Source organism: Anas platyrhynchos, chromosome 6 (genome assembly GCF_047663525.1).
Source record: "Anas platyrhynchos isolate ZD024472 breed Pekin duck chromosome 6, IASCAAS_PekinDuck_T2T, whole genome shotgun sequence".
In the NCBI taxonomy this organism is placed as follows: Eukaryota; Metazoa; Chordata; class Aves; order Anseriformes; family Anatidae; genus Anas; species Anas platyrhynchos.
Genome location: NC_092592.1, coordinates 17,238,488 through 17,265,809, shown reverse-complemented (window position 1 = coordinate 17,265,809; position 27,322 = coordinate 17,238,488). Strand labels below are relative to the sequence as shown.

At 34.1% G+C, this 27,322-nt stretch overlaps 1 protein-coding gene across 40 annotated transcripts in view; it reads right to left on the bottom strand.

The window, feature by feature from the left end:
* KCNMA1 (potassium calcium-activated channel subfamily M alpha 1) overlaps positions 1-27,322 on the bottom strand; it is a 469,740-nt gene that overhangs the window by 235,205 nt on the left and 207,213 nt on the right. For 39 of the 40 annotated variants that reach the window (XR_011810002.1, XM_027460048.3, XM_027460049.3 and 36 more), the window contains exon 3: positions 22,225-22,286. Coding sequence is in view for 39 of the 40 variants with exons in the window: in XM_027460048.3 (XP_027315849.1) it covers positions 22,225-22,286 (62 nt within the window). In the remaining variant the exon portion in view is untranslated. Of the gene's footprint in view, positions 1-8,379; positions 8,492-22,224; positions 22,287-27,322 lie in introns of those variants that run through there. The other variant, XM_027460053.3, reaches the window with a different exon arrangement.

Here is a 27,322-nt window from a genome sequence, read left to right as displayed (position 1 = left end):
TTTGCTACAAATGTTTTCAGAATCATCCACATGTCCTGAAATTTTATCAGGCATTTTACACTGGGCAAGCCAAGATAACTTTGCCAAAAGAGAAGGAAGTACAGCAATACACCCAGCTATCAGATATGAATATTATGTAGTGGGAAGGAGCACTCTGTCTTTACATTTTGTGTTCATTTACATAATCTCTTGCTAATTAAATTGAGTTACTCATTTTAGAAGCAAATATATCTTTTATAAATCAAACTATAACATATCCTCAACAATAGAAATCACCACAGCACAAGAAGTGACTGTGTTATGCTGTTTAATCTTAACAATTAATGCCTCAGCAACGTTCAGTCACTAAGCCTTCTAAAGCTTTTGAATCCTTGTCCTAAAACCACATCTGCCCATTCATCTGATTTTTGAAAAACCAAGGGCACAAGGGGTATGAGCAGCAAGGGTGAAGGAGGAAGACACACTTCTATTTTTAATTAAATATAAAAATTGGCAAAAATTCTACCATATTTGCAAATTTGGTTACCCTTACAGGACTTCAGAAAGAAATGGAGCCATCTAAAAGTTCAGACCCTTTCAAAATATTTTGGACTGGGTAGTGTCAGTTTGCCACAGGTTAGAATTAAATTGCCTGGAAAAATATTTCATGCAATAAAGATCTAACTAAATGCTGTTTATTAGCTAGTTAACTGAGCCCAAAAGGAGCCCACAATTCTGGGACCTACTCAAGTACAATAATTGGCCTACCAATTAAACTTGTTACACATCCTAGGAAGCTTGGCTTTGCTAAATAACATCTTATTTCCTCTTTAGTATAGACCAGTGTATCAGTCAGTGATAACAGAAGAAATTTTGAGTTTGAAGTTTACAAGAAAAATAATAGTAAAAATCTGAGTTATGTACTTCAGGAGTGCAGAGTTTAGATCAACAATTAATCAAAGAATACAACTCTTTCCCAGACATAAACTTTGATGTGATCATAAACTTCATCACAGATCACAGTATGAGACAAGTCATCTGAGTGTGAGTACCATCAAGGGCCACTTTGCCAGTACAAGCAAGAATTTCTACTGTAGACAGAAAGGACAAGCAGAAAAAAAAACCTCACACTAAGCCAATAAAAGAAATTAACTGGATCTGAATTTTCTTAATTCTCTAACTCATATACATTATTTCTTATTAAACATAAGTCCAGGGTGGCTAGATACTGTTGCAATCAGTATTCCTGAACCTAATATCAAAACTGGAAACCTGTCCAACGAGGATTGGCACACTAACCACAGGATGTCTAACAGCACAGCTTAAATCATTTTAAAACGCACAGAAGGATTCCTATTACTGGAACTTAAAGTTTATATTCAGATGTCTGAAAGAGACTTCCTTCAGCTGGACCTTCAGTATTCCTTGGCCTACTCAAACCAAAGCACTGAAAAAAATGAAGTTTTTTTACACAACTACAGGCAATCACCTATTTCTAACACAAAGACTATCCTACTGATCCCCTCCAGAATCATTACAGTTCTGGCAAAGTTAAGCATAATGCCTTTTGATCTCGAGTTACATAGAAACAAGATTGTAGCAAAGATCATGCAATGCCTGATATGGCACAAAACCTGTAACCAGCTGCTGGAGCTGAAGGTGCGCTGAAGTGTGTGGAGGCAGAGGCTTGATAAATTGCTAACAAGTTATATGTGCCCATCCAACAGCACCAAGAGAGTTTTAAGACATCTTTACTAAAACTTGAATCTGACTTTCTGCAGGAAAACCTCCAAGGAAAGACAGATGTGTAAATAGCATCTGTCCCATCTTTGGAGTGAATCCAAGCTACTGAAGCCTCTTTTGGTCCTATGATTCTGCAGCTAAAGCCACAGTAAATCTAAGCAATTTTTATTTTAAGCATTTGGACAACTTGAACAAAGTATTAGGAAAATGAGATATCGGAAGTGTAAAAAAATCCTAAAAAATTCCATGCTCGTAATTCTGTGAAGTAAACACAAAATGCAAACACATGGTGAAATAGAGGGGAAGAGGGGGAGACAGTGCAACAGCTGGCACAGATCAATAAACATTATAGTTTTTGAAGGAATGTACATTTGAGTCACAGATATTTTTCTTGAGTCAGACTGCAAAAGAGATAAGAAAGAACTTTTTATGTCTCCCTTCCTGCCTTACCCTTATTCTTTTGTAATATAATATTTGGCATGACAAAGTAACGCTAGTTATAACTAGTTCCAGCTGGTACCATACTACTGCATAACATTTGCACCAAGATCTTAAATCAAGGAAGTATCATATCACTGTGACAACAGAAGAGGAAACAGCCATTGGTATGTACCCTGAGTCATGATATGAAGTATGAAATATATTCCCTTTAGTTCTTTGGAAAGTCCCAACATTATCAGTCCCTGAGTAATCAAAGGAAAGTTAACTTTGGCTTCACTGATTCACATCAAAATGAGAAATTTCCAGAGATTTTTTTATTTTGTTCTTTTTTTTTTTTTTTTAACTATACATTACAAAAACGCCAAAGCACAACTATTTCTGTATTTATTAATTCATTTCCTATTTATAATTTCCTAATTACTGCAAACTTTTTTCCATGTGGTACCTTCCATTCAGCAACACCAAACTACAGGAATGAGTAAGACCTCAGTGCATTACAGAAAGTAACACATAGAAAGTAAGGTTTTCTTCAACTCTCAGATCACACCTCAGAACTGATGTACAGAATTTAGATGCTCCACAGTAAAGTCTCTCAATCTTATCCTATTTACTGTATCCCCCAATTACATCTTGTCTATATCAATTATCCAATAAATAAATAAATAAATAATAACACAATAGGGCTAATAGCTAGATTTCTGAGTATAATATTCCCTATAAATTCAGTGGAAGCTACAAATATTTAGCACCCCTGAAAAAAACAGGCTGTAAGCAGCCTGCATATGGCAATAACTAAAGTTTGTGGTAGAACTAAAATACAGTCCAGATATCTAGATTTTATATGATTGACTACAAGGCCAGAAACAGCAAAATAAGATCAATATCATACTACAAGTAATTTTCACTAAGTACAGTCAACCAAGAAGTAAAAATGATTGCAGCAAAGGTGGCCTTAAATTCAAGTAATAAATTGAAATTTCTATGTCATATGGTCTTAAAGTAAAACAGTAGCTATAAGCTACATGAAATAACAGCAGAATAGTCTTAAAACAAAAAGTCATTTTGTGAATGTTTATTAAGATAAGCTATTGCATTTGAGGGAACGGGGGCTGTTTAGTCTGGAGAAGAGGAGGACCAGGTCAGGCCTCACTGCTCTCTACAACTACCTGAGAGGGAGTTGTGAGGAACTGGGGGTTGGCCTCTTCTCCCACATAACTAGTGATAGGACTAGAGGGAATGGCCTCGAGTTGCACCAGGGGAGATTTAGGTTGGAAATTAGGAGACATTTCTTCCCAGAAAGAGTAGTTAGGCAATGGAACGGGTTGCCTAGGGAGGTGGTGGAGTCACCATCCCCAGGGGTGTTTAAGAAAAGATTGGAGGTGGTGCTTAGGGACATGGTTTAGTGGGTGATATTGGTAGTATGGTGGTGGTTGGACTAGATGATCTTGGAGGTCTTTTCAGACCTTAATGATTTTATGATTCTACAACTGTGATGAATAACTGCTCAAGACACTGTCAAAGCCATAACTGGGAGTTGATAAAAATGTGTGGAAATTCTGAGTTCTGTGATACTTAAGAGGAAAATGTTTGCAACAAAGCACATTGTTTTTCTGCATGCTAGGGGAAAAAAAAAAATACATTTGAAAACTCTTAGAATCATAGAATCATAGAATATCCTGAGTTGGAAGGGACCCTTAAGGATCATCAAGTCCAACTCTTGACACCGCACTTCCTTTCATCCTGCCAATATTTGACATTTCTTCAGTAATTTCTGCTAAACTTAACAATAGTAGGGGTCTGGAAGCTTACAGAATCCGCGAATCTGCTAGCATTTTAAGTTGGGAACCAAACCATGTTTTTGAAGTTAATCTGACCATGCCCATCTATGGAATTTTAGTTTTTATTGCAGAGTAGTATTAGAGCACACAAAATAGATTCCTTCTGGATATAACTGGATAGGAAGATGTGCTGCCAGGACACACCAAATAGCCCTCACTTGCTGAAAAATCTTCACTGACTAGGAGTAAGTACTTTCTAATGTAGACATAGATTTTCTTTTCATGTTTGCAATTTTAATTATTTTATTTAAAGATAAGGGATTTCTTACTTGGACTAGCATTATTTAAAATGTCAGTCATTACAAACTGATTCAATTGCCATTTCTCCAGATAGTCACTATGTAATTTTTTGGCTTCGGTAAACTTGCTCCAAACTTGCACAGGTATGAGAGAAGAATTAAACAGACTTTTCCTAAGTTCCTTGCTACCTAGAAAATCCTACTGATCCCTAGGATGCTTATCCAGTACTGTTGTCCTTCACACTGATGAATCTGGCACAGACTGCTGGCTTTGAAGTGGAAGATGTAAGGATTCTTTGAAGAAAGGGGATTTGTATTTGATACAGTCCTAGTCTTCCTTATACAGATGCTACTGAATCTATTGATAAAGGACACAGAGGTGCAATGACAAGCTAGGGGGATTATAAAAACAAAAATAATAAAAATCTTTTACAAACTTATCCTGTTCAAAGCTGGAAGCCAAAAAAAAAAAATCTGTTTTGTGGACAAATCACTTGCAATGTGATAAAGAAAAAAAAAAGAAAGCACACTAATAAATTACTAACAGTAAAACTGTTATGCGACAAAAGAACCTTTTCTACCTCAGTATGTCTTCCTGTTCTCACTGAGTGCTGTTTATTTCATGGACAAGGTCAGCACATACATGTAGGAGAATAAATTGGGTTATTCTACCTATGCTCTGACAGCATACCTCATCAAAATCTTATTTAGAACTCATCTGTAAAAGCTTTAGAATTAATGGTGACTGCAAGAAAGGCCACACTGATTTGCACATCTCATTTTGTTTCTGTATGGTCAGACAGAGAATCTACTCATTTTTTGGGGGGGAAGGGGAGGGGAAATAGGGTTGAAGAAATGCAAATGACACCTAATTTTCTGAATAATCACGCTTTCTAATCTCTTTTGAGAAATATTTATTCCTTCTGCCTTTTATCAGTCTGTTTCAGTGCTACCATACCCAAAAACATCATCACTACATAAAAAGCCTTTCAACTTTGTTTCAAAGCTAGTTAATCCTACTCATCTTTATTTGAAATATTAGGATGACAGAAAACAGACACAAATGCTCTCCCTCCTACTAAAGGAATTCAGTAGTTTATGTCAAATATAGACTTGTTTCCATTTAAGTACTGGAAAATATATCCTGTCACTGTTCACAGTCTGGTGACTTAGCAACAGTACTTGAAAAGGAAGTGGTGGTGGTGGTTGGAGGGGGGAACCACACACCTAACTCACATATTCCAAACCATACTGTTTATATATTCACTGGTCTACACCTCCTATTATCACCTTATATTATATTTAGTGATGATTTGTATGAAACAACCTTTCTTAGTTTTAATAAAAAGATTGTTTATTTACAGATTGTAAATATAAAAAAATAGCTTTCTAATCAGAAGATACTTGTTTGAAGATAAATAATACAGGGATGACTACATTAACGAATGTGGACTAACAATCACAGTAGGCCCTTGGCCTTAAATTTCATAACCAATGGTATTTCACAATTTCTCTCAGCATTTTCCTCAGCCTACTACAGAACTCTAATAATGGAAAGAAGTATTGAAGAAATCTTCTACCTAAGATATCACAATACCTTCATATATATTTAAGCACAAATTAAAAACATGAAATATGCCACAATTTCATATTGGATAAGTAGTCAGCAACAGCAGTCAAGATGAATTTAACTCAGCTCTATTTCTGACTTTTTCAAGATCAACAACAACAAAAATCAGCTAATATGTTGAACTCTAATCTCCAGTCAGATTTCATGGTTCAAAGAATTTCCCAGGCAGCCTTTGCAAATTAATTTTAATTATGGTAAGCCAAGATAACACCTTGATAAAACCAAGATAGAACCTTATTCTTATAATAATATTCTCACATAGGCATAGAAACTGAACCATCTTTGTTAAAAATATTATTTTTTTTTTCAAAAGACATGGTGTATAACTCATACAGATTCAAAGAATGTGAGTAGAAAACTCCCTTTTTTCAAGAAAATATGAAATTCAAAAAGATAACAAGAACAACACTGTGCAATACTTTTTAGGGCCATTAGCATCAAAATCCTTTATGTAGTGAATCTTACAAGTATTACATTGTCTCTTGCAAACTCCTGCAATTTTATGAATTATATATATTATATATATTTATGGATGACAAAAACAAAGCAGCATACACAGAAACCCACTATTTATTAATGTTTACCAAAGTGGAGATCCTGTGAGAAAAGCAAGTCTACAAATCTCCAGAACTCTGTGTGAATCCATTTTAATGTGCTTGCAAAGCATTCCACACAAGTGGCTGGCCCTTATTTTTGAAGCCAAAATATTCCTACCATTACCAGATTCACAGATATGCCACAAGCTAACAATTTTGCTAAATGACAGAATTTGACCTGCTCCCTCTAATTGCACTAGGTTTGATAAGAGGGGAAAAAAAACAAAAAAAAAAAACAAAGAAACAAAAAAAAACAATTAAGTGAACATGATCACAATGCAACATATAATCACACAAAGTAATCTCTTTTTTAGGCTAGTAGAGGTTAGTCCCTCACTTTCACCTTGTGCTGAATATAGCTAATCAATTGATCACAGTTCTCACAGTTCTCTGTGCAGCACTCTGTCTCTGCACATTTAAAGCACTTCACAAATAACAAGATAACAGTATTGTAATGTTCCATTAGTGCTTTTTTTTCTGTACATACCATTGAGACCTTACAGTTCTCTTGGTAAAGGTGGTGTTCTGTCAGGTCTCAGAGGACTTTATTAAAAAAAAAAAAAAAAAAAAAAAAAAAAGAAAGAAGAAAGAAAGTGGACAGTTACCTCAGAAAAGCTAAAAAAAAAAAAAAAAGTCATTAACATATAGGAGAATAAAAAACAAACAAACAAAAAAATCAAGTATTTACATATACGGAATTTCCTACTTCTGTTTTCATTGTTGTTGGGTTCCAGGTCTGCTATTTACTGAAGAAAGAGATTTTTTTTTTTTCCTTAGGTTCTTAATTAACATGGCATAGTTGGCCCTGCATCTCTGTCAGAAACAACATATGCGTCAAAAGTGGAAAAAAGTGGAATGGGTGTCCTTGCTGCAAGGAATTCTATTTTTAAGCACAAATGACTCATCAACTACTGGCGTGTCCCAAAAGCTACAATTTGTCAAGCTGTCAGGAGAAAAAGGGAAGAAGAAAAGGAAAAGAGATCGTATCTTTATTTGTATTTGTAACTTGAAAATTAGGGGATAAGGCACTGAGTGTGTATGTTAAACTCAACTCTAAAAGGCAATCCTCCATTCAAGACATGCTTTGATAACAGAAATGTAGTGAAATACTTCTTTGAAAATAGTATCTATCCTTTTAAAAACATTGTCCAAGTTATCTCCTTTTCTATATTAGATGGATTTATAAATTTGTTCAGTAGTAAGAAAGAATGCTGTTAATTCAGTGTGCGTAACATATCTGTCTGAAGGAGAAGAAAACATTGGATGAAGTACTTGTAGATGCATTCTCAGATACTCCAGGAAGAAACAAAAAATGCATTGTTTAATTTGAAAAGAGGAAAGGTATGTGAACTAACAAAAGGTTTTAACCTGTATTTGAATTACAATATACTGGTATCGTTTTGAACAGAATGTAATATATAATTTAAGAATACGTCCCCACAGCAATACTATAAACACAAAGTAGCACTGCATGAGTTTGTAAAAACAGAGAAAGTGAAACAGAGCAACAAATGTGATCTACATAGTTTTATTAACACAAATTGACCTCCAAATTATTACATATAATAGGAGTTGGAAAATAAACATTGGACAGATTATCTATGAATATGTTCCCAGTGAATCTAAGCTGCGATTAAATACTAGCATAAACTTTTTAAACCACGTTTCTTAGGTTACTAATTACCAGAAGAACACGCATATGAGTATCATGGTGTCAATAAACTCATTCTTTTGTTGCTATTTTAAAGACAGTAAATTACTGTTCAGAGAGACAATCGTAATTAGTGAATTGTATCTCTAGCTGCCAACTAACAGTTTGCTCTTCAGATGCTGCATAACATGTTGTGCTGTAAAACATATTAAATATAATTTTAAAATAAACATAAAAGTAAAAGACTAGCAAACCACAGGAGTAAGAAACTGCGATCTACCGATTTTATTTTATTTTACCATGGAAACACTGTACAATTATTCCTTGAAGCATATTCTTCAGACTAACGTCGAAAGAACATTTTATATTGCTACCTAGGGAAGACAAGGAAAATAGTAGTAGCATCAGTCTTTGCACTGATTCAGGAAAAAAAAAAAAAAAAGAAAAAAAAAAACACAGATGGAAATTAACAAAAGACATTGGTTGTAAGTTTTTGAGATAACAGAGATACTTTTACCACTTTGGTTTCACTGTCCTCACAGACCAGTTCCTTGCAGTTCTTGCAAAGATATGAAGCAAGTATTGTATCAAAACTAATACAAGATTTATTAAAGCAGGGCAGCAGACAACAAACTACAGAACTTAAAAACTTGTTTTTGAGAAATATGGTTTTCTCCTGTTGCCTGATTATGTCAGGCATCTGCCTGGAGCCTTTAGGGGAACTGAAGCCTTTTTTGCTCTTGCAAAAATCAAGCTTTGAGATATTGCCCTACAAACACTAATGAAATTTAAAGCAGATAGGGACGATCTCCCCAAAACAGAGTGAGTAAACAATGAAGAGTCAGGAATCAACCTGATGCCTTTTGCTTTCTCAGTGCACAAAGGCAGAAACAATTCAATGGGAAAGAAAAATGTAATCTGGCACAGAGGGATGTTGAATACTAGCCAGTTTCACTACCTTTATCAATGATTGCTTGCTCTGTGAAAACTTGCCAGGTGAGTCAACATTCTGGTATACATTCTTTGTCAAGCTATTCTCTTTCTTTCTTTTTTTCCCTTCCTGTTTATGGAGCTCAGATATCCCACATAAAGCATAACAGCATTCAAAATAAATAAATAAATACATGCAACAGAATCTTAGGGCAAAAGAATTCTCTCCTCAAATGCAGATTATCACACAGCAGTGCAAACCACTGAGAAACTTAAAAGAAGATGGATTACCAGTTTCTTGTTTTTCATTGCTATAATAGTTCTAATCTCATTTACATCTTACTCTTTGCTAACATTCCCATGCAGAGCTGCAGGAAGAAACAGTACAGTAGACAGTAAAACCTGGAGGAGAAAAAAATGAATTATCCGTTCTCCTAAAAAGCATGGCTTTTCTGGGGGACTATAGATTTTTCATGCCTCCAAATCTACTTGAGAACAGCTCCAGAGTCACCAATATAAACTTTCTTGCACTGAATGACATTTGCTGTTGAGATCAAAGAACTGATCTGCAACACAGCAAGCAAAAGAAGAATTTTGTTTTACATTTTCTGTGTTGGTACTAAATACATGTTAGATTCATTTTCGGATAAGCTACAAAACGCTAGCATCTTTCTGCAAGTTGTCAGAAGCTTTCCTGGGTACCTACACACAGCCACTGGATTTAAAAAATAAAAATAAAAATCTATTCCTCTTGATCAGCTACACTAAAAAACAAACTCATATCTGTGTTACCGTGAACTACAGAGTGGTTATGAAAAAGAGAGTCTGTACAGGCCAGAAAGGGTCACACATATTCCTTGTGCCTGGATCCATCTCAGAGTCTTTTGAGACTCTCTGAATTTATCCTCATAAATGATAAACTGTGCTAGAAAAGGTGAGCATGTTAAAAGGTAACTTTTTTTTTCCAAGACTATTTTCTAGCAAAAAAAAAAAAAATATTTTTTGGTTAAAATCCTACAGATATCTTTGCTGCACCACAGGCTTAGATCCTTCAAGTAAAAACATGGTCTCCGTTTCCTTTCAGTGTTCCAGGACGTACAAGTCACCTTTATATTACAGAAGATATTTTTACAGAAAAATGAGGAAAAACTCCTTACTTTTTTCATCACTTTCAACAGAAAAAGGTGAAAAAAAATCATAGACAAATCACCTGAATTCTCAGTTATACTCTTCTACAAGGCTGAGCACAGTCCTGTGACCCAAAAACATATCAGATTGATTAGGACACAGAAAGAATATGACTGTGCAAAAGAAATATGAATGTGCTGGAAGCACTGTCTTCTCACCAGAGTCAATGATAGAGCTGTAACTACAGAACTGGAGAATATTCTACCATTCTACCAAATCCAATAGAGGATGCAAACTTACTTCTTTCACAGTACATGATTCAATAACATTCAGGTTGCAACAGTTTCACCCTCTATCTATAAAACTGGTCCTTGACATCAGTCTAGATATCGTTCATGTTTCCTTGTAACCAGAAAACACAGGGTTAAATAGACTTGAAACAAGAGGAAACAAAATCTTGAAATAAAGACTTGAAAATTCTCTAAATATGTTACAAGGTCTCTTAGGGAGTTTTTAGCATTCAGAAGTAATGGTACAACACAGATTTTTCAGAGTAGCAAATTTTCCAGAGGAAAGATTTATGGAAATATGGAGATTTCAACATGCCAGTTTTATTAATCTGTACAATGTTATTACAGTTCACATTTTCATCAATCACCACATTATTAAAGACTCAAGATGAAAAAGATGCTGCAATGGACAGCATTAAAGCCAATCTTTATGGTCAGGATATACCAAATTAGTACTGAGATGATCATGCTACATACATGTGTGCATACTGTATCAAACAACTAAAAAGTAAACGTATCTAGTTCTTCATTCTATATTTGGAATCTACTTGCATTTAGTTCCCTTTCACTCATCTAGTTGATAGTTTACTGTAACACATGGTACAGAATTTCCCTTCTCTGCTCTATTCCACTGCTACAAAAAATAAACAAAAAAAAGCTTCACTTGAAATTCTGCCAGTTGCATTTAATTGCATAAACTGAGCAAGCTAGATCTGGAAAGGATAGTCTGCATCTCTCAGAAGGCAGGCAAATAGTGACCAGAATCAGGCCCAATTTTGTTTTGAAAGAAATTAAGAAATGCAATCAGCCAAACAGTATGAGTTAGAACAATTGCAAGACCTACTCAGAAAACTGAATTCGGAAACCTGAAGCTCCTATGCACATACACAGCACAGTACAACAGAGTATTTGGCTACAATAAACCAGTCTTCACAGGTCAGGGTACTGAATAATGGACACCAGCATCATCTAAGAAAACTGCATGAACAAAACTGAGGAATTCCTTCTACTTGGTTTAGTGGAAGGTGTCCATGCCCATGGCAGAGGGGTTGGAATTAGATGATATTAAGATCCTTTCCAAACCAAATCATTCTTTGATTCTATGAATTCATTACAATATTCAAATTTTGTTTAAGGGAAGCTATTTGATAAATGAAAGGCAAAGTGCAGAAACCTATGCACAAACAACAGGAAGGGACAGGAATGGAAATGGACAAACAAAAGGAATCAAAAACATCCCATGCCAGTAACACTGTAAGAATAGGATATTAATAAAAGAAAAATCAAGTGAGTAAGATAACACTCAAAATAGCGCCTAAAGACTACAAAAATTTTGGTTTAACATTAAACATAGAGGAATTTTAAAGCACTATACTTTTTAAAGTGAGCAAATTTGAATGAAGACCAATTGATAGTAACTAAACAGAAAGAGACGTAGAAGTTGCTACTCAGACCCAAGCAACCTAAACAAGTTCAAAAAGATCCAAAAGTTCTAGAAAGATCAACAGAACTATTTGTATTGGTGTAAAAGTGTGAAGCTTATGTTAGGCAAAACAAACATGCTGCTGTCATTAAATTAGATATTGAGTAATGGAGTGTGATGCTTTTTCCTTCCCCCCTTTTGGTGAAAGAATAAAATTATTTGAAAGAAAGCTCATATATTATAACACGGGTTTTTCCTTTCTACATTCTGACCAAAAGCAACACTATAGTAAAGGGTGTTTATAATATGGAAAATATTTTAAGCAACACGTTCAATAGAAATACTATAAAATTAGTAACTACAGAGTTGCTGGAGAAGCTAGCTAAGCCAGAATCCACCAAATCAACATTGAACCTCAGAAAAGGTAAAGCCCGTAAAACAAAACAACAGAACCTTCAGCAGTGAAACTGAAGCTAATTTAACATCTCCAATTTTCCTTAGTAAGTGTAGACGTACTTTTGTTTAAACGTAGCTTTTTAATAAAAACAGTCAATATTTAAATATGTTCAAGATTAAAAATTAGTGTTTCATGTCACTGTAGCACTGGAATGACTGTGTTCAAACACCAATCAAATGAATTTAAAAATATCAAATTTCTACAAATCACCATTTTCTAAAAACAAAACAAAAACACAAATTGTGAAGATCTGGACCTGATAACACAAAGTTCTGTGTTAGATGTTACACAGGGAAGCATCTATATCTGCAGCATCATTAAGGAGCTTCTAGATATCCCTTTCTTCTTTAATTTTTCCACTCTAGCATAAATATTCTCATGGTAAAAGCACATTTAAGCCCAACTGTGCCAATTCTCTAATTTCTCTAATTTCCAGTCTTTTTAAAAACTACATCATCAAGATCTTTTTTTTTTTTTTTTTTTTTTTTTTTTAATATATATATATATATTATTTTGTGTTGAAATTGTCAAAAAAAAATCTTTTTTATTTCCTTTCCCCATCTTTTTTAAACAGGAAACCTACCACACCATAGTCAATAAATAAATAAATAAAAGGCAATAAAAGAAAAAAAGCTGAAAAGCTTAGGTAAGAGATGAAACAGAAACATTTGTACATCTCGTTACTGAAATCTAGAAAGATTAAGGAGAATAGAAAACACTGAAATCTAAAGAAATTCTAGAACGGAAGGTAAATAAAAATGCAGGATATCAGTAAAGTGTCTCGACTGCCAACAGACTCTACCACACAAACCGTCATAAATATTTAAAAAAAAAAAAAAGTGGGAAGAGATTAATTTTGTCTAATAGTCCAAACTGTTACCTACTCATCAAAATGGAAAATAGGTAGAGAAAATGGGAATTTCACATTCTGAACATACAACTTTGCTGGAATTCTAGAATCAATGAAATAAAGACATGTCAATAAATTAGCCCAACATCCTACCATTTGGAGTATCACCAAGTGACCAAGTGTACGTTAAACTAAACTATCAGTTATTTAATGTTTGTTTGTTTTGTTTTGTTTTCCTTCAAAGCTTGTTTTACAGAAAATTCCACAACCTTTCTAGGTTATCTTTTCCAATACTTCATAACTATCAATTTTTTTTAATATCCAAACTAAACCTACACAGTTGTAAATTGTACACATTTTACAATTTTTTCAGACACCACAGAGAAGACCTTTGATTACCCCTCCATTTACATTGGAATGGTGTCATATCTGCTCTCCCTACAACACAACATGGAAGGGTTTTTTTCTTCCCCGATAGAACAAAAACCACTCCTCTTTCTTTTAACTTATCCCTCACTAGAAGATGGATAACTAAACTTTTGATCATTCTCCTTTTCTACCTCTTTCTTCAGTTTTTCTGCTTATTTCGGATACAATGATGTAGCAAAAATACGTATACATGCTTTGAAGAATTATCATGTCTGTGGATGCTCTACTGTCCATAGTCTAAAAATTACACTGCTGTAATCTTTTCATTTCCTCCTCACAAAAAAATATGAAACATGGTTTCTGTGTAAAATCATGCTCTTTTGAAACAGCCTTATAATGTAAATATAGGTGAAAGAGTATTTAAATTAGACAACACTTCATTTAGAAGTTCCTCCTTCATCCTTCAAACAGATGAACTATGTGGAGCAACACGCCATGCCCTCCTGCCAATGTGCCAGGGATACAGATTTTTGTCCATGTCAAAAACAAATTTCAGCTGTTCAGCACAAATTGGGTAAGATAGCACTAATGGCAAAGTGCAAAGAAAAAAAAAAAGGGATCTGATTCTTGAAATATTAAGCTCTGATTTTTCTAAGTAATATTCCAAGAGAATTCAAACTGTATAAGTATTAGCTCATGAAAAATAATGACCTAACTTCTTGAAGATCAAACTCTTAAGCTAGCTGTTTTCGGTATAAACACTATTAATTCAAGTGATGCATTAATATACAGGCCTACCTGGCAAGATTTTCATACAAATAAATTCACTAAATATCACTGCATTTATAAGCCTTTGCTATTTAAAATTACTGGCATATTTTTGGAATAATAAAATAAAAATAACAAAATAAAAATAAAAATCTTGAACTTCAATTCCTTATCATGTATCTGGCTCCAGCTGTAAAGCAGCATTGCCAAAAAGGGTCCTGATGGACAAGATCAACATGAGCCAGCAATGTGCTCTTGCTATAAAGGTTTAGCAGCATCCTGGGCTACATTAGGGAATTTGGGAATTTATCTTTCCTCTCTGTTCAATACTGGTGAGGTCACATCCAGAGGCCTGGGTCTGCTCTCCATACGCAAGAGACAATGACACAGAAGAGCAAAATCAGCAAAGGGCCACAAAGATGATTAAAGGTCTACAGCATCAGCCATACTGCATTATTTTATCTTGAGAAAACAGAATATTTACACGTTGCCTAACTAGTGATTATTTACAGCTAATAAAAATCATTCTAATCCAATGTTGATTCACCAATATGATTAACAAATAGAGAGGAATTAACTCTATTTATGATAATAACCTAGCTGGATAACACAACACTTTTTTTTTTGAAGGAGTTTTAGAATCTTCCTCAACTCCTAAGTACAATGGAAGAGCTATTCAGGCAGTGTTTTGCACATTTTAGTGCATATAATTTACCAAATTTAAGTTCTCTGAGTATGTCAGAGAAGAAATGCAAACACGGAATTATGAGATGGACAGTATAGAAAACATGCATCTAAATTCCATATGTACATTTCAGTATATTCGGCACGTGAATGAACAGTTTAAGATAACACCTATAATGATTAATTGCAGTATCACAAGAAACAAACACCTAGCAATAAGCCTAGGGAACATACAATCATACCTAATCATATTAAAAAAAAAAAATCACTGTAAAATAAGGTTTTACATCTTGTCACGCATTATTTGTGTTAACATTTAATTTTGCAACTACCTCACATCCCAATTCATGTAAGACTTAAGAAGCTGCCATTTATGAAATCTCAAAACTTCACAGATTTTTTTTTTCCTATATACGGTGTTCATTGCAACACAATTCTACCTTTGACATAGGCAGCTAAGAAAAACATGGAGAATAGCTATTTGTTTCACTGCACCCCCTCCCAGCCCCCCCCCACCCCAACATCATTTTTGCTTTTTGCCTTAAAATAATCACATCATTTTTGTTGCTGGATTTCACTCTTAGATAACATTATCTGTACCTAGCAAAGGCTATGCATCTTTCTTCTATCCAATTGTCTTCAGAGCCCATGCACCGCACACCTACCTGCCTTCAACTCTAGCATGCCACACAACAATGACCACTGAATCTGTTGATGCTTTCCTATGAAACTCCATAGAACAATGAGGAAAATTAAAATCCACTGCAACAAATAAAGATTTGTTCTGCAAATTCCCTTTTGATTAAACCAACAATGGTGTACACCCAGTTGTCTACTACAAACACTGCAAAGATAAAACTAGCTTTGTCTGCCTTCATTTATGACTGAGAACTTTATTCAATGATGTATGAGTTTAAAGGGTATTGAATCCTTATAGACCATACATTATCACTCGCCAAGAATCATCAGTAAAAACAGCTAACATGATGTTTCTTTATACTAGTAAAAAAAAAAAAAAAAAAAAAAAAAAGTGATTTGAAAGTAATGACCCAAGAGAGCTTCATTTAGACTTTTAACCTAGATTTTCTGTATTTCCAAAAATAAAACCAATCACTCAGTTTGACTACTGAGCAGTAAACAAAACTAACACGTTAAGAATTAACCCCCCCACTTTATTCCCCTCCCCCCTTTTTTGTTTTTGTTTTTTGAGAAAAGGTGGTTAGAAAAAATTCACTTCGATTTACTTCAGCATTAGACAAAATTTATCATCTCAAAGCAACTCATGGAAGCTGCTGCAGTATTAACAAAACTTAGATGAATAAAAAATCAAAACTGAGGAGGAGACTGGCTGCAGGATACCAAGGGAGATTTGGACTTTCTGTATGAGACTATTATTTACAATGAATTATCATTATGGAGGGAATAATACTGTTTTAATCTACTTGTGAAGACACAGACCACTGCAGTTTTAGAAATTTGAACAATGGTAAATATCATCTAACATTTTCTTGAACCAGATCCCAGAATTTAAAGTCAGCTTCATCTCTATTCATGTGTCATGAAAAAAAAAATATGCAAACTCTAACCAAAAGCTTATAATAACGTGTTAGTCTATTTTTTGTTAAATAAAACATCAAAAAATTGAATTTACTGTGAGAGTTGCTTTTCTGAGAATCTTTGACATTTTAATTATTATAAATCAGGCCACTGGGATTCACCTGAAATTCAGATGTAACTATTGTATTTTCTGAGTTACAACTGAAATTTCAATTTATTTATTTATTTTTCTCCTAAGTGTCATGAAACTGAGGAAGTTACCAGAATGTTCTGTTGATTAGTCCACATGATGTGGAAAAGCTGGCTGATCTGTAATGAAAGTATAAGACCAATATCTTAAAATATATTTTTTTTTGGCATTTGAACACTTTTACTACCTATTCAGTTAAACTTCATACCTCAGATGTATCTATAAAGTTTATATATATGCCTATTTATAGATCTATATATACAGACTAAACAAATGAGAAAAATTTGAATCCTCCTGAGCAGTGACAAACTGTATCCATACTAAAATTATAGATATATTCTTTATCAGGCTTGTCTTATTTCTACAGAAGACACTATTGCACTAAATTAAATGTTTTCATGAGATAAAAGTGCAACAGTAGCAAACAATGGCAAGCCAAACATCATACACAATCACAATTTATCCTCAAATATTCCCACAGCATAAATGAATTTATAAGGACTTGGGAAAAAAAAAAAAAATGACATAGAAAAACAAAATAAGTTCTGCTAGTAAAACACTCCAAGAAAATGTAGTTGCTTTGCTACTAATTTCTCTTTGTGCAGTCATTGAGTAAATTCCTAAGAATATTTATTTCTAATGCATGCTTCCTAACCTTTTCCAATTCAATGACAAAAGCTGCAATGTGAATCCTAGAAAACCCGACTTCTCATCTTGCATTGTTTTTGGCAAGCGATTTCTAGAGTAGCGTCTCTGATAGCTTCTGTTATTAAGCAGAAGTAGGTAACAAAGACTTGCTTCACTCTAGATAATAAAAAGTAGACAAAAAAATAACTGCAAGACACCCCAGGAGACACTGAAGCTCAAGGATGGAATGACAACCCTTCTAAAACTCATCTACATATAGAACCTAACACAAGAATACAACTGGTGTGTCATTTTTAGACAGCCAAATATATACGTGTATATATATATATATATATATATATATATATATATATATATATATATATATAAAATATTTTCATTTTCCTTATAAAATTATTTGATTCATGTTTGGAATAAACTTTGTGACTCATTGTCAAAGAACACTACCTCAATAAACCACTTCCTTGAAGAGAGCCCTAAAGCTAGTTCATCTGGTCAATTAAAACTGTGTTTTAAATAACATTCTTATATACTCTTCAAGGATTAATTCTTAATCAATACAGTCCCAAGTATGTCAAGCTCACTCAATCCCACAGAGAAGGTTTTGACCAGCATCAATCAAACCTGAACTTGTGGTGACTAAAAGTACATATTTTCATTCTCTTTCATGTTGAATAATTGATGAAAAAGGTTCAGAGATGAAGATATGTAAGATATTTGGATAGTTTTGAAACTCGGTAAATTTTAAGGAAAGTCTAGAATAGACACATTTGTGGGAAGCACAAAGTTCATATATATAAAAAAAAAAAAGTTTTTTTCCTTACAGTGTACTTAAGACAAGTGTGGTAGTTTTACGTTTGGTTCCCTGGATATCTGACCTACACAAATGGGATTTTACACAATCAATATGCAAAGGTAGCAAATACTTCCAAAACTTTCTAAGATATACAAAGAAAAGTAGAATGAAAAATTAGAGTTATTTTTTTCCCATGTTTAAAAAGAAATAAAGTTGAAACATGTTTAAAAAGAAATAAAGTTGTCTTATTAAGAGACAGCAGTTAAGAGCAAGCTCAGGGCTCAGCATGATCCTATATGCTTGTGTGCACATCTTCATATTCACAATGGCACTGTTATTCTTAGATCAAGATGTTTTACTCTCATTGCCAGATGGTACTTTTATGTACAATTCTAATTAAGTATAATATGTGGGACAGTACTGGAAAAAGACAGCTATTTAGTAATGACTACACTAATGCCTTTGAAAATACAAACAAGTCCTAAAAATAATAAACTAAAAACCTCAGGTGAGTAGAACAAAGCAAGTTGTGAGACTTATGTTTTCACCTTGTCATTGTTCAGTTTTACTTCTGCATGGATTCCAGTTTTTCAGGAAGGAATTCCAATAAATGAGGTAGACTTCAAGAGACAGTGCAGCAATAGCTTGTCATTAGAAGCTTTATTGCAGAAGTATTGAATTTCTGTGCCTGAAAAGCACAGCTCATATCTATGGTTGCATATGACATTGCCTTGCACCCCCCAGAAGAGAAAACAGAATCAGAGAAAAGGAAATTCACATCACAAACAGTTCCTTTACTACTGCCATTGCAAGTATGAGAAAATGTTGAAAAGTTTTGTGTATGTGATGAAAAGTTTTAAAGGAAACATGAACTGGGAAAGAATTATTATTAGGATATATGATGCTACTACATACTGAAGTAGATCACTTTCTTAACCAAAACTCTCCTGAGTAACTGCTTATAACTTTTTCTTTGAATGGTATTTTATTCAAACTAATTTGTTACCCAAAAAATAAAATAATTTTGTGGATGATATTGACAATATATCTTGGGCAAAATTTTCATGTTTGACTATTCCTAGTATTTCAAAATACCATTATCCATGGAAGCAGTTTTTTATGAAGTTACCTGCTATAAGTAAAGGAATGAAAGAGTATTTAGTAATAGGTGAAACATTTCATACTGGGATGTGACTGGATTTAAGTGGCAGGAATGTTAAAATGGTCATTTCTCCATTAAATGATTTTCCACTTTCATGACTAAAATCTTCCATTAGTTGCTAGCATGCAAAAATGTTCTATATATAACTTGTGGTACTAAGAGACAATGACTGAAGCTGTCAGCATGTAAGAAGTAAAGGCATTGAATTTACACTCCTTTCAGCTGTGATGTCATTTGTTTTACCTGCAGTCACCTACACCATGACTGTAGCAAAGGGAACAATGCGTAGTATCTTCAATATTGGCCTTACAGAATTCCTCAGTGCATTTCACTAGAATTAATCATGACAAGTCCTTGACTGACAAAAAGTGGGGTCTCCACTCTCCCCTTCCTTAACCAACCAAGAAAGTGGTGTTAAAATCGGTGCTCATTTTCTTGAGGCCTGTTGTGTATGAAGTCATGTAGGATTTCCTCAAGTACATAGCTGTCCATTGTGTCTACAAAACAACTGGTAGATTAGGATGAATAAATCCAGCTTTTTGTTCTGGACAAATGCTTACTTTTCAACTCTGTACTGAAGACATGATTTTTGTCACTCTAGGTGTTATATCTAGGTGTTACGACAGCTAAGTGTCCGTGGCACAGGTTGAATACAACAGCTATAGAATGCACTGTCAAGAAAAATCATGCAATGGTATATATGAGTGTCCAGTGTGAAAACTAGACCCAGTTTGTCTCCACTTGTCCAGCTGTTTTATCATGGTCTTCCTCTCAACTCACCTTCATCCCTTCACCATCTCCTGTTTGACCAGATCCTAAAACGAATTACTTAATCATATGCTTAGGACCTTAAATAGACCGATACATAACCATCACATTTCATTCTACATTGTTGCAGTGGAAGTCAGCCAAGCTGTTAATAAAAAACGAAGCAGGATTTTTCACTTCAGGGAAATATCTGGGGAGCTTCTAACCTGATTTAAACAACTAATGAACAACAACAAAAAAAAAAAAGTGTGTGGGAAGAAAGCAAGATAAGAGAAGAGGAGGAAAAACAACAGGAAAAGTCTGTAAGTGTAATACATGTACATTAACTTCCGGTCGCTGAATTTAAACTGCAGTTGGGAGTTGAACATTGGCTGAAGGCTTACAGAAATGTACAGTTAAAATATTTTTCTATCCCCAATGAAAAAGCAGCTAATAAGCTAGTAGCAGTACATAGTTTAGGTAGCCATAGAAAGTTTAAGCACCCCAGAAGCATCTTCTATTTTGTCAGCTTTGCTGTCCTTGAAGAAGAAAACTAAACAAAGGTTTCTAGAATGCAATGCCTGAAAGTCATTATATAAACAATCACTATCACAACAGACAATTGTTCTGAGAAATAAGTATCTGGTTTTTGGTCTGAAATTGAAACGTAAGTGGAAGCAGATCTTACTTTGTTTCACACCTTTGACTTGGATATGTTGGGCACCAAGAAATTTTACTATTGTGCTTGAAAAAGATCAGAAAAACACCACCTTATGTGTTTCAGTGGTAACATATTAAAGAAAAAGATTGCTAAAATTGAGAACACTCTATTTAAGGAAGAAGTATAGAACTTGAGTTTTCTCACCACTTCATTCATCTCCACAAAGAAAATCTCTGCCTTAATTTACTTGGCATATCTAGACTACAAAGGTATGACTTGACTCACACAACATATTGCTGACATTCATATATTCAAGACCACCTTTTTCTGGTGCTACCACCTGCCTAGATATCAGTAAGTACAAATAGCAGAAGTGAAACATCTGATCCATTTTCTGGATCATGTAGGAATTGTATCACATTGCCGCACTGTTACTACCGACAGCTAGGCAGGCTCACATGAGCAACTCCAGCAAAGTGCCTTAACTGTTAGAGTAAAGGTAACCTTAAAACTCATTCAGAAACAAAACAAAATAGAACAAAAAACTGTAAATGTAAATGTACAGTTCAAAAGCTTTGAAATGTTATTGACATTTCATTATATCATACTCCCAAAACAATTACATTTAAAAGAATAATATTTTACTAACTATGGTTTCTTCTGAGTTGGGCTGCTGATTTGCTTTTTCCACCAGTGTCAGCATCCAGCTTAACACAAAAACAAAGGTGGACTATGAATGGAACTAAAGGAAGGATATTCCTAGTTATGTTGTTCTGTACCAAACCATCACACACCTTAATAGGTCAGGATTAAACTTTCTGTTGCCTGGACAAAACACTGCACTCTATGATAATGTTGGTGTGTGACAACATAATTTAAAAAATAATGAGATGTTTTGCAGATTTTAATGGCCTACTTAATCTTGGGAGATATCTATCAAATGCAGGAGCTGGAAATCTGAATAGATATGAGAAATATAATACTCATACTGTCTACCTCATTCAGAATTTTTTGTTGTTTTCAGAAGTGTTCCTGTCAGTCTCCTGAAATGTTGTATTATTTTTTTCTTCCTGCAAACTAATTTTTTGGCGGATATTCTTCCTCTTTGGTGGATACCTATTATCCCAATCTTGAATTTGAAAGATCTTACATATGCCCAATAAAGATAAAAAACACAATTTTGCAACAGTATGTATAAACTCAACACACAGAAGTATTGTTTTTCTGTCTATGCTTCCTACAGTTCCAATGGCAACACACTCAATCCAATTAATATTGGATATTTTTCCCATCTTTGAGTTATTTGGTAGACCATGCACCATTATAAAGTTCTTCACACTCAGGCAATGAAATCAAACACAGAATTGAAGTAGATCAATGGAGCAATTCAAAGATGTATAACTGCAGTAGGAAAGGAGAGAAAGGAAAAATGTTCTAGAATACTCACTTTGATGAATCTATGAAGTATATTACAAGAGCACCAATACTAAGAGCGAAGACTAAGACAACCTACAAAAGAAAAGTAGGAGTGATTATTAACAGTGTTAAAGTGAAACATTTCTTCTTCTACACACACACCAAAAAAAAAAACAACCACAAAACCATAAAATAGTATTCTATTTCATCTGTCATTTTCTTTATTAAGGTTGTTACTCATTGAATTTCAAACAGTGTATATTATCACAGAATGCTTTCTTGTAGTGAAAAAGAGCCACAAACACATCAAATCAGGGCAATCCAGTAGACAGTTAGATCTTAAATCCTAACCTCTGCTAACCTAGATTCTTTAATTTCAAATGGCCAGCAATCCCATTGCATGCCATTGAAGTTTCAGTATACATTTAAAAGAACTGTCCTTCAGGACTACAGTAAAAAGTATCTGCTCAGTGGTAAGTAAACCAAGAGAAATGATAGATTACACTGAATTTCCATTTATAAACATGCCTTTGAAATCCACAGGTTATGTACATGTATAAGGCTGTGTAAAAATATGTATTTACGTTTCACTCTTGTCCACTAAAACACTAGTTAACTTGCAAACACATGAAAAAATAATAGTTTGATGCAGCTTGTATGCAAAGGATACACACCCAGGGCAATTTTCCCTCCTTAAAATCTGTTGAATTTTTTGAAAAAATGTGTTTTGTTAGGTATGGCATCTAGCCCTTATTAGCTGTGTAGGAATTGCTTTTTTTGCCTAGTACATTAGAAGCTGGACTGGAGACACATCTGTGACCTACACAATGTGACCTACATCATGACCTACACAATAGTTTCTGTACCCATTGTAACTTAGATGTCTGACATGGTAATGATAGGCTTATTCTCTTGAACAATGCCATCCCCTGGGTAATTTGGAATGTTAAAATATGGATCCAATAAGCTATTTTTTGTATGATAGAATATGATTTTATTGGAAGAAATCAGAAAAAAATACTGTCTGCTACAGTGAAGATGCAAAACAGATTAAAAATTATGTCTCCTGCAACTCTTATCTGATCTACTGGTCTACAAAATCAAAACAGAATGTTCTTGTCTTCTGACAGGCACTTCTCAAGTAGCTGCTTAGAAGTAACATCCCTTAAAATAAACCCAGAGCATTGGCAGTTCAAGACCAGATAGACCAGAGTACTACTAAGGGGACATGCTCCTCACAGTTAAAATACAACTTCTTATGTCAGAAATGGCTAAAACCCACATCATCTGAACAACCATATTTGTGAAATAAACTAGCAATATAAGTCCAATTCTGACTAACCAGATTTATTCATCTGTATGAATATCACCACTAATGTGTACCACCACAATTATTGCTACTTTTCTTGACAACCACAACTGTTCAAGCAACAGATGGACAATGAAACAAAAATTTGTTCATCCAATATAAGCTTCAGACCTAGAAGCTGGCACTGGAAATTATTAGAACTGCTTTTGGCTAATGAACACAGAAATCAGTTCCCAAAGACTGTCTCACTAGGTCCTTGAACCAGCCATGATTCACTAACTCCTCCTCTCCATATATTAGAAAGAATTTGGAAGGAAATTCTCTTCCAGCTACAAGTTTAATTATAATGATTAAACTAACTTTTTTTTTTCCCAGTCAAAGGACATCAGCTACAGGTTTGCTTGCTTTCTGTGCAGATCTTTCTTTTTTTTTTGCCAAGTAATCACAACGTAGTATTCTATATTTTGAGATTATTTTTCACCTGGATTCCAGAGAAAAGGATTTTCATTTTCATTTTAGACATTAAAAGATTTAAATAACATATTTTTGAAAGAGCAAGATGTTTTCAACAATAGAAAAATTCTTAATAAATATAAATATAAGCTTGATTCCCATGCTACTCCAGTGAGATATGACAAAACTACACCATTCCCCTGTTGTAGTATATACCTGACTTTAAATCAAGTCTTGTTTTCTCTTCTACTACCCCAACACACACCCCTGGTATTACTATTCATAATGTCCCCAAAAATCACAGAAAGGGAATTAGAAGAAAATGGAATCTTAAACTCCATTATTATCCTGCCAGCAGAGAGACACACTTTTCATTTGCTTAAGTCACAGTGTTATCAAGCTCAACACAAATATGCTAAGTGTGAGGAAAAAGAAGGGCCTGAATGAATCATTTTAAAGGTATATTATAATAAAAATAAAATTAATATCCTTCCATGCTAAATAAATCAATTTGATAAGAGTCTCAAATGCAAGGTTTATTTAGGTATTTTTTTTTAGGTATTTATTTGGGTATATAGGTATTCTCACCATTTAGGTATTCCCACCTAAAAACTGAATGTAACCTGGTTATTTAGATCCAGGGAGACAGTTTTTGAGTTTAGGTATAAATTCAGATGAGTCCTTGCAAGATTTTCCATGGGAGCCAACATCTATTTTTGAGAACTTATTATGTTTGAAGAGAGGTATAAACCTAGACAGACTGATACCCCAAACCCACAGAAACTAGAAGCTAAGGGAGTAAAATAGCATATATGTGTGTGAATTACTTCCATGTTAACTAGGCCATGGGGAGAAGCTTGCCGGCTCTGTTTATTATTCCAATGCATTTGGCACAGCACTGCAATTGCTACACATCTATTATAGCTTCTCTCTGGAAGGAAAAAATCTTTTAATTTATAATAAATTACTGTTTGTTTAAGATTGAGAAATGTGAAATCATATGCTAGCAGCTACTCTGACTAAGCATTTAGCATTAAGTTAAAAATAATATCAGTCTGATTAAAAGAAAAGGAGAATAAACATGGAATAGTTGCTACATATCCTTTTTTTTTTCATTAAAAATAAAATTAAGGAAGATCCAGACAGAGTTCAACAAAAGTATACGCTGCCTTTTTGAAGCAGAACACAGAGAAATTCTAGTAAAAAAATCCACTTAAAGAAAACTGCAAAAACATTTTGCTTTCTCCAATACTGGTAAGATGCCCCAGAAGACCTTTGACTATTCTTTTGAGGTACTTCATGCATCTACACTAAGAACAGTCACAGGAAATAAAAGGGGAAAAAAAAGGGGGGGGGGGGGGGACTGACATTTTATAAAAACAGAGTAACACAGCAAAGCTGCAGGGGTAGTATAGACATTGAGCAAATACTATTAGGATGAAGCCATGATAACACCAAAGGGGCTCAGCACACCTTCCAGGGCCAGGCCTATGTAAAAGAAGGATAATAATGACCAATATAATAATATAATGACCAAATAACCAAGGGGTGGCACTGTTTCTCCTACAACTGCATTGAACTCATGTCCTGGCATTACTGAAGAAGCATGGAAAAATGGAAAGGCTGTTCATATTAGAGAGAAGTTATAATTATTACATACACAGTAATGAGTAATGTAAAGATTCTAGTGTAGAAACATTTTTTCCACGTCAGCCCTGCAATGAGTGCATCAAAAACATCATACCACAAACACAAACTTCTTATGCACTCTTATACAGCAGTCTATGTTCATTTAAATTACTAATGAAGAGTTAATACCAGATGTTCTCCCTAAATTACATTTTGATGCGTATATCCACAAGTAGCACTTCAGTCCAATACCAATCCCACTAAAGCTATGAATTCATCTTGGTTTTTTTTGCATTATTTGCATGCACAGAATTTAGAAACACCTATCTGACGTCAAAAATAAGTCAGAAATATCAACAGTTTTCAGGGTATTTGTTACACTAGCTAAATCCTAGCCTCATTAGTTACAATTATTAGTTGCATATGTTTCTTCCAGGTTTTATATGGAATCGGGTAAAATACTTTGTTACAACATTGTTCTCTTCTCCCTTTCCTTCCTGCCAATTCTTCCTATATATAGCGAATGTGCTATAGGTCTAAACATTACTGATAGACATATCTCTGATAAAGACTTACACAAAGTAAACGATACAATAGTTAAAATTGGCTTCTTTCTCCATGTTCCCAATACTCTGTACTCCTCTGTTCTTTTTCTTCCTAATGGTTTCTATGAACTATTTCTATGAATAAACTTTCTGGTATTCTGAGTACTAAATTAAAACATATTTATTTACATACACACATACACATCTATACACATACACATAGATAAAGTAGATGAAAATATTTCCCTTACTTTCCAACTCAAGATCATACATTACGCTATTGACATTGTAGATTGAGAACATCAAAAGAACATCTTTTAAGTAAATGCATATCAACGGTAAATGTACTCGCACAGAGGTTTCTGGGAGTGTGGGGGGAACATAATATGTTGAACTTAATGTCTTTGAAGAACTTAGGACATGTATTTTGTGCTTCTTGCTATGCATTTGTTTCAAGATAGGTAATTTCAATATCTCAGAGGCAGGATGAGATCTTCCATATACGCTATGCAGTAGGCAGGCAGCAGAAGTCATTCAACCATCTACTTGGCGGGTGCCTGAGGGCAAACTTGTCAATCTCTGCCACTAAAGAGTCATTTTTACTATTTCCCTGACTCCTGAAATACAACCCTTTTCTCTTTCATGTCTTCAGGGTTGAAAACTTGTAGTGTGATAGCATGTATTTCATCTTCTTTGAATTTTATTTTATTTTTTTCCCTAAGATGACTGAATTGGATTTGTCTTGGAGCTAATGAATGGAAATATCTCATGTAACATCCAATACCTTCTATTTAATACTAGGTTTACAGAAGCCCTAGAGAATTTATGGTCCCTATTCTATTGGGGAAGGGAGGGGGTAGTATTTGTGAAAAAAATAAAACATTTTATGCTTTGCAGAGGGTGGAAAAGTTCTTATTTTGTTATCTTATGACAATCTATTGTGCATTGCTCTTCAGAAATCTGTGTCTGAAGCTCTTACCATGCTAAGATTAAGTTTTTGACCACTAGGCCAACTTTACTGTTTATAATATATTAAATTGTTCTATTAACATTTATACTTCGGATTACTTAAGGAGAATACAAACCATAACAAATGACCTCAAAGCTACATCCTGGTTAACTCAAGGATCCACTAATTTTGTAATTCTAAAAAAATCATTAGTACCATTCTAATAGTCTGAGGTTTTGGCCTA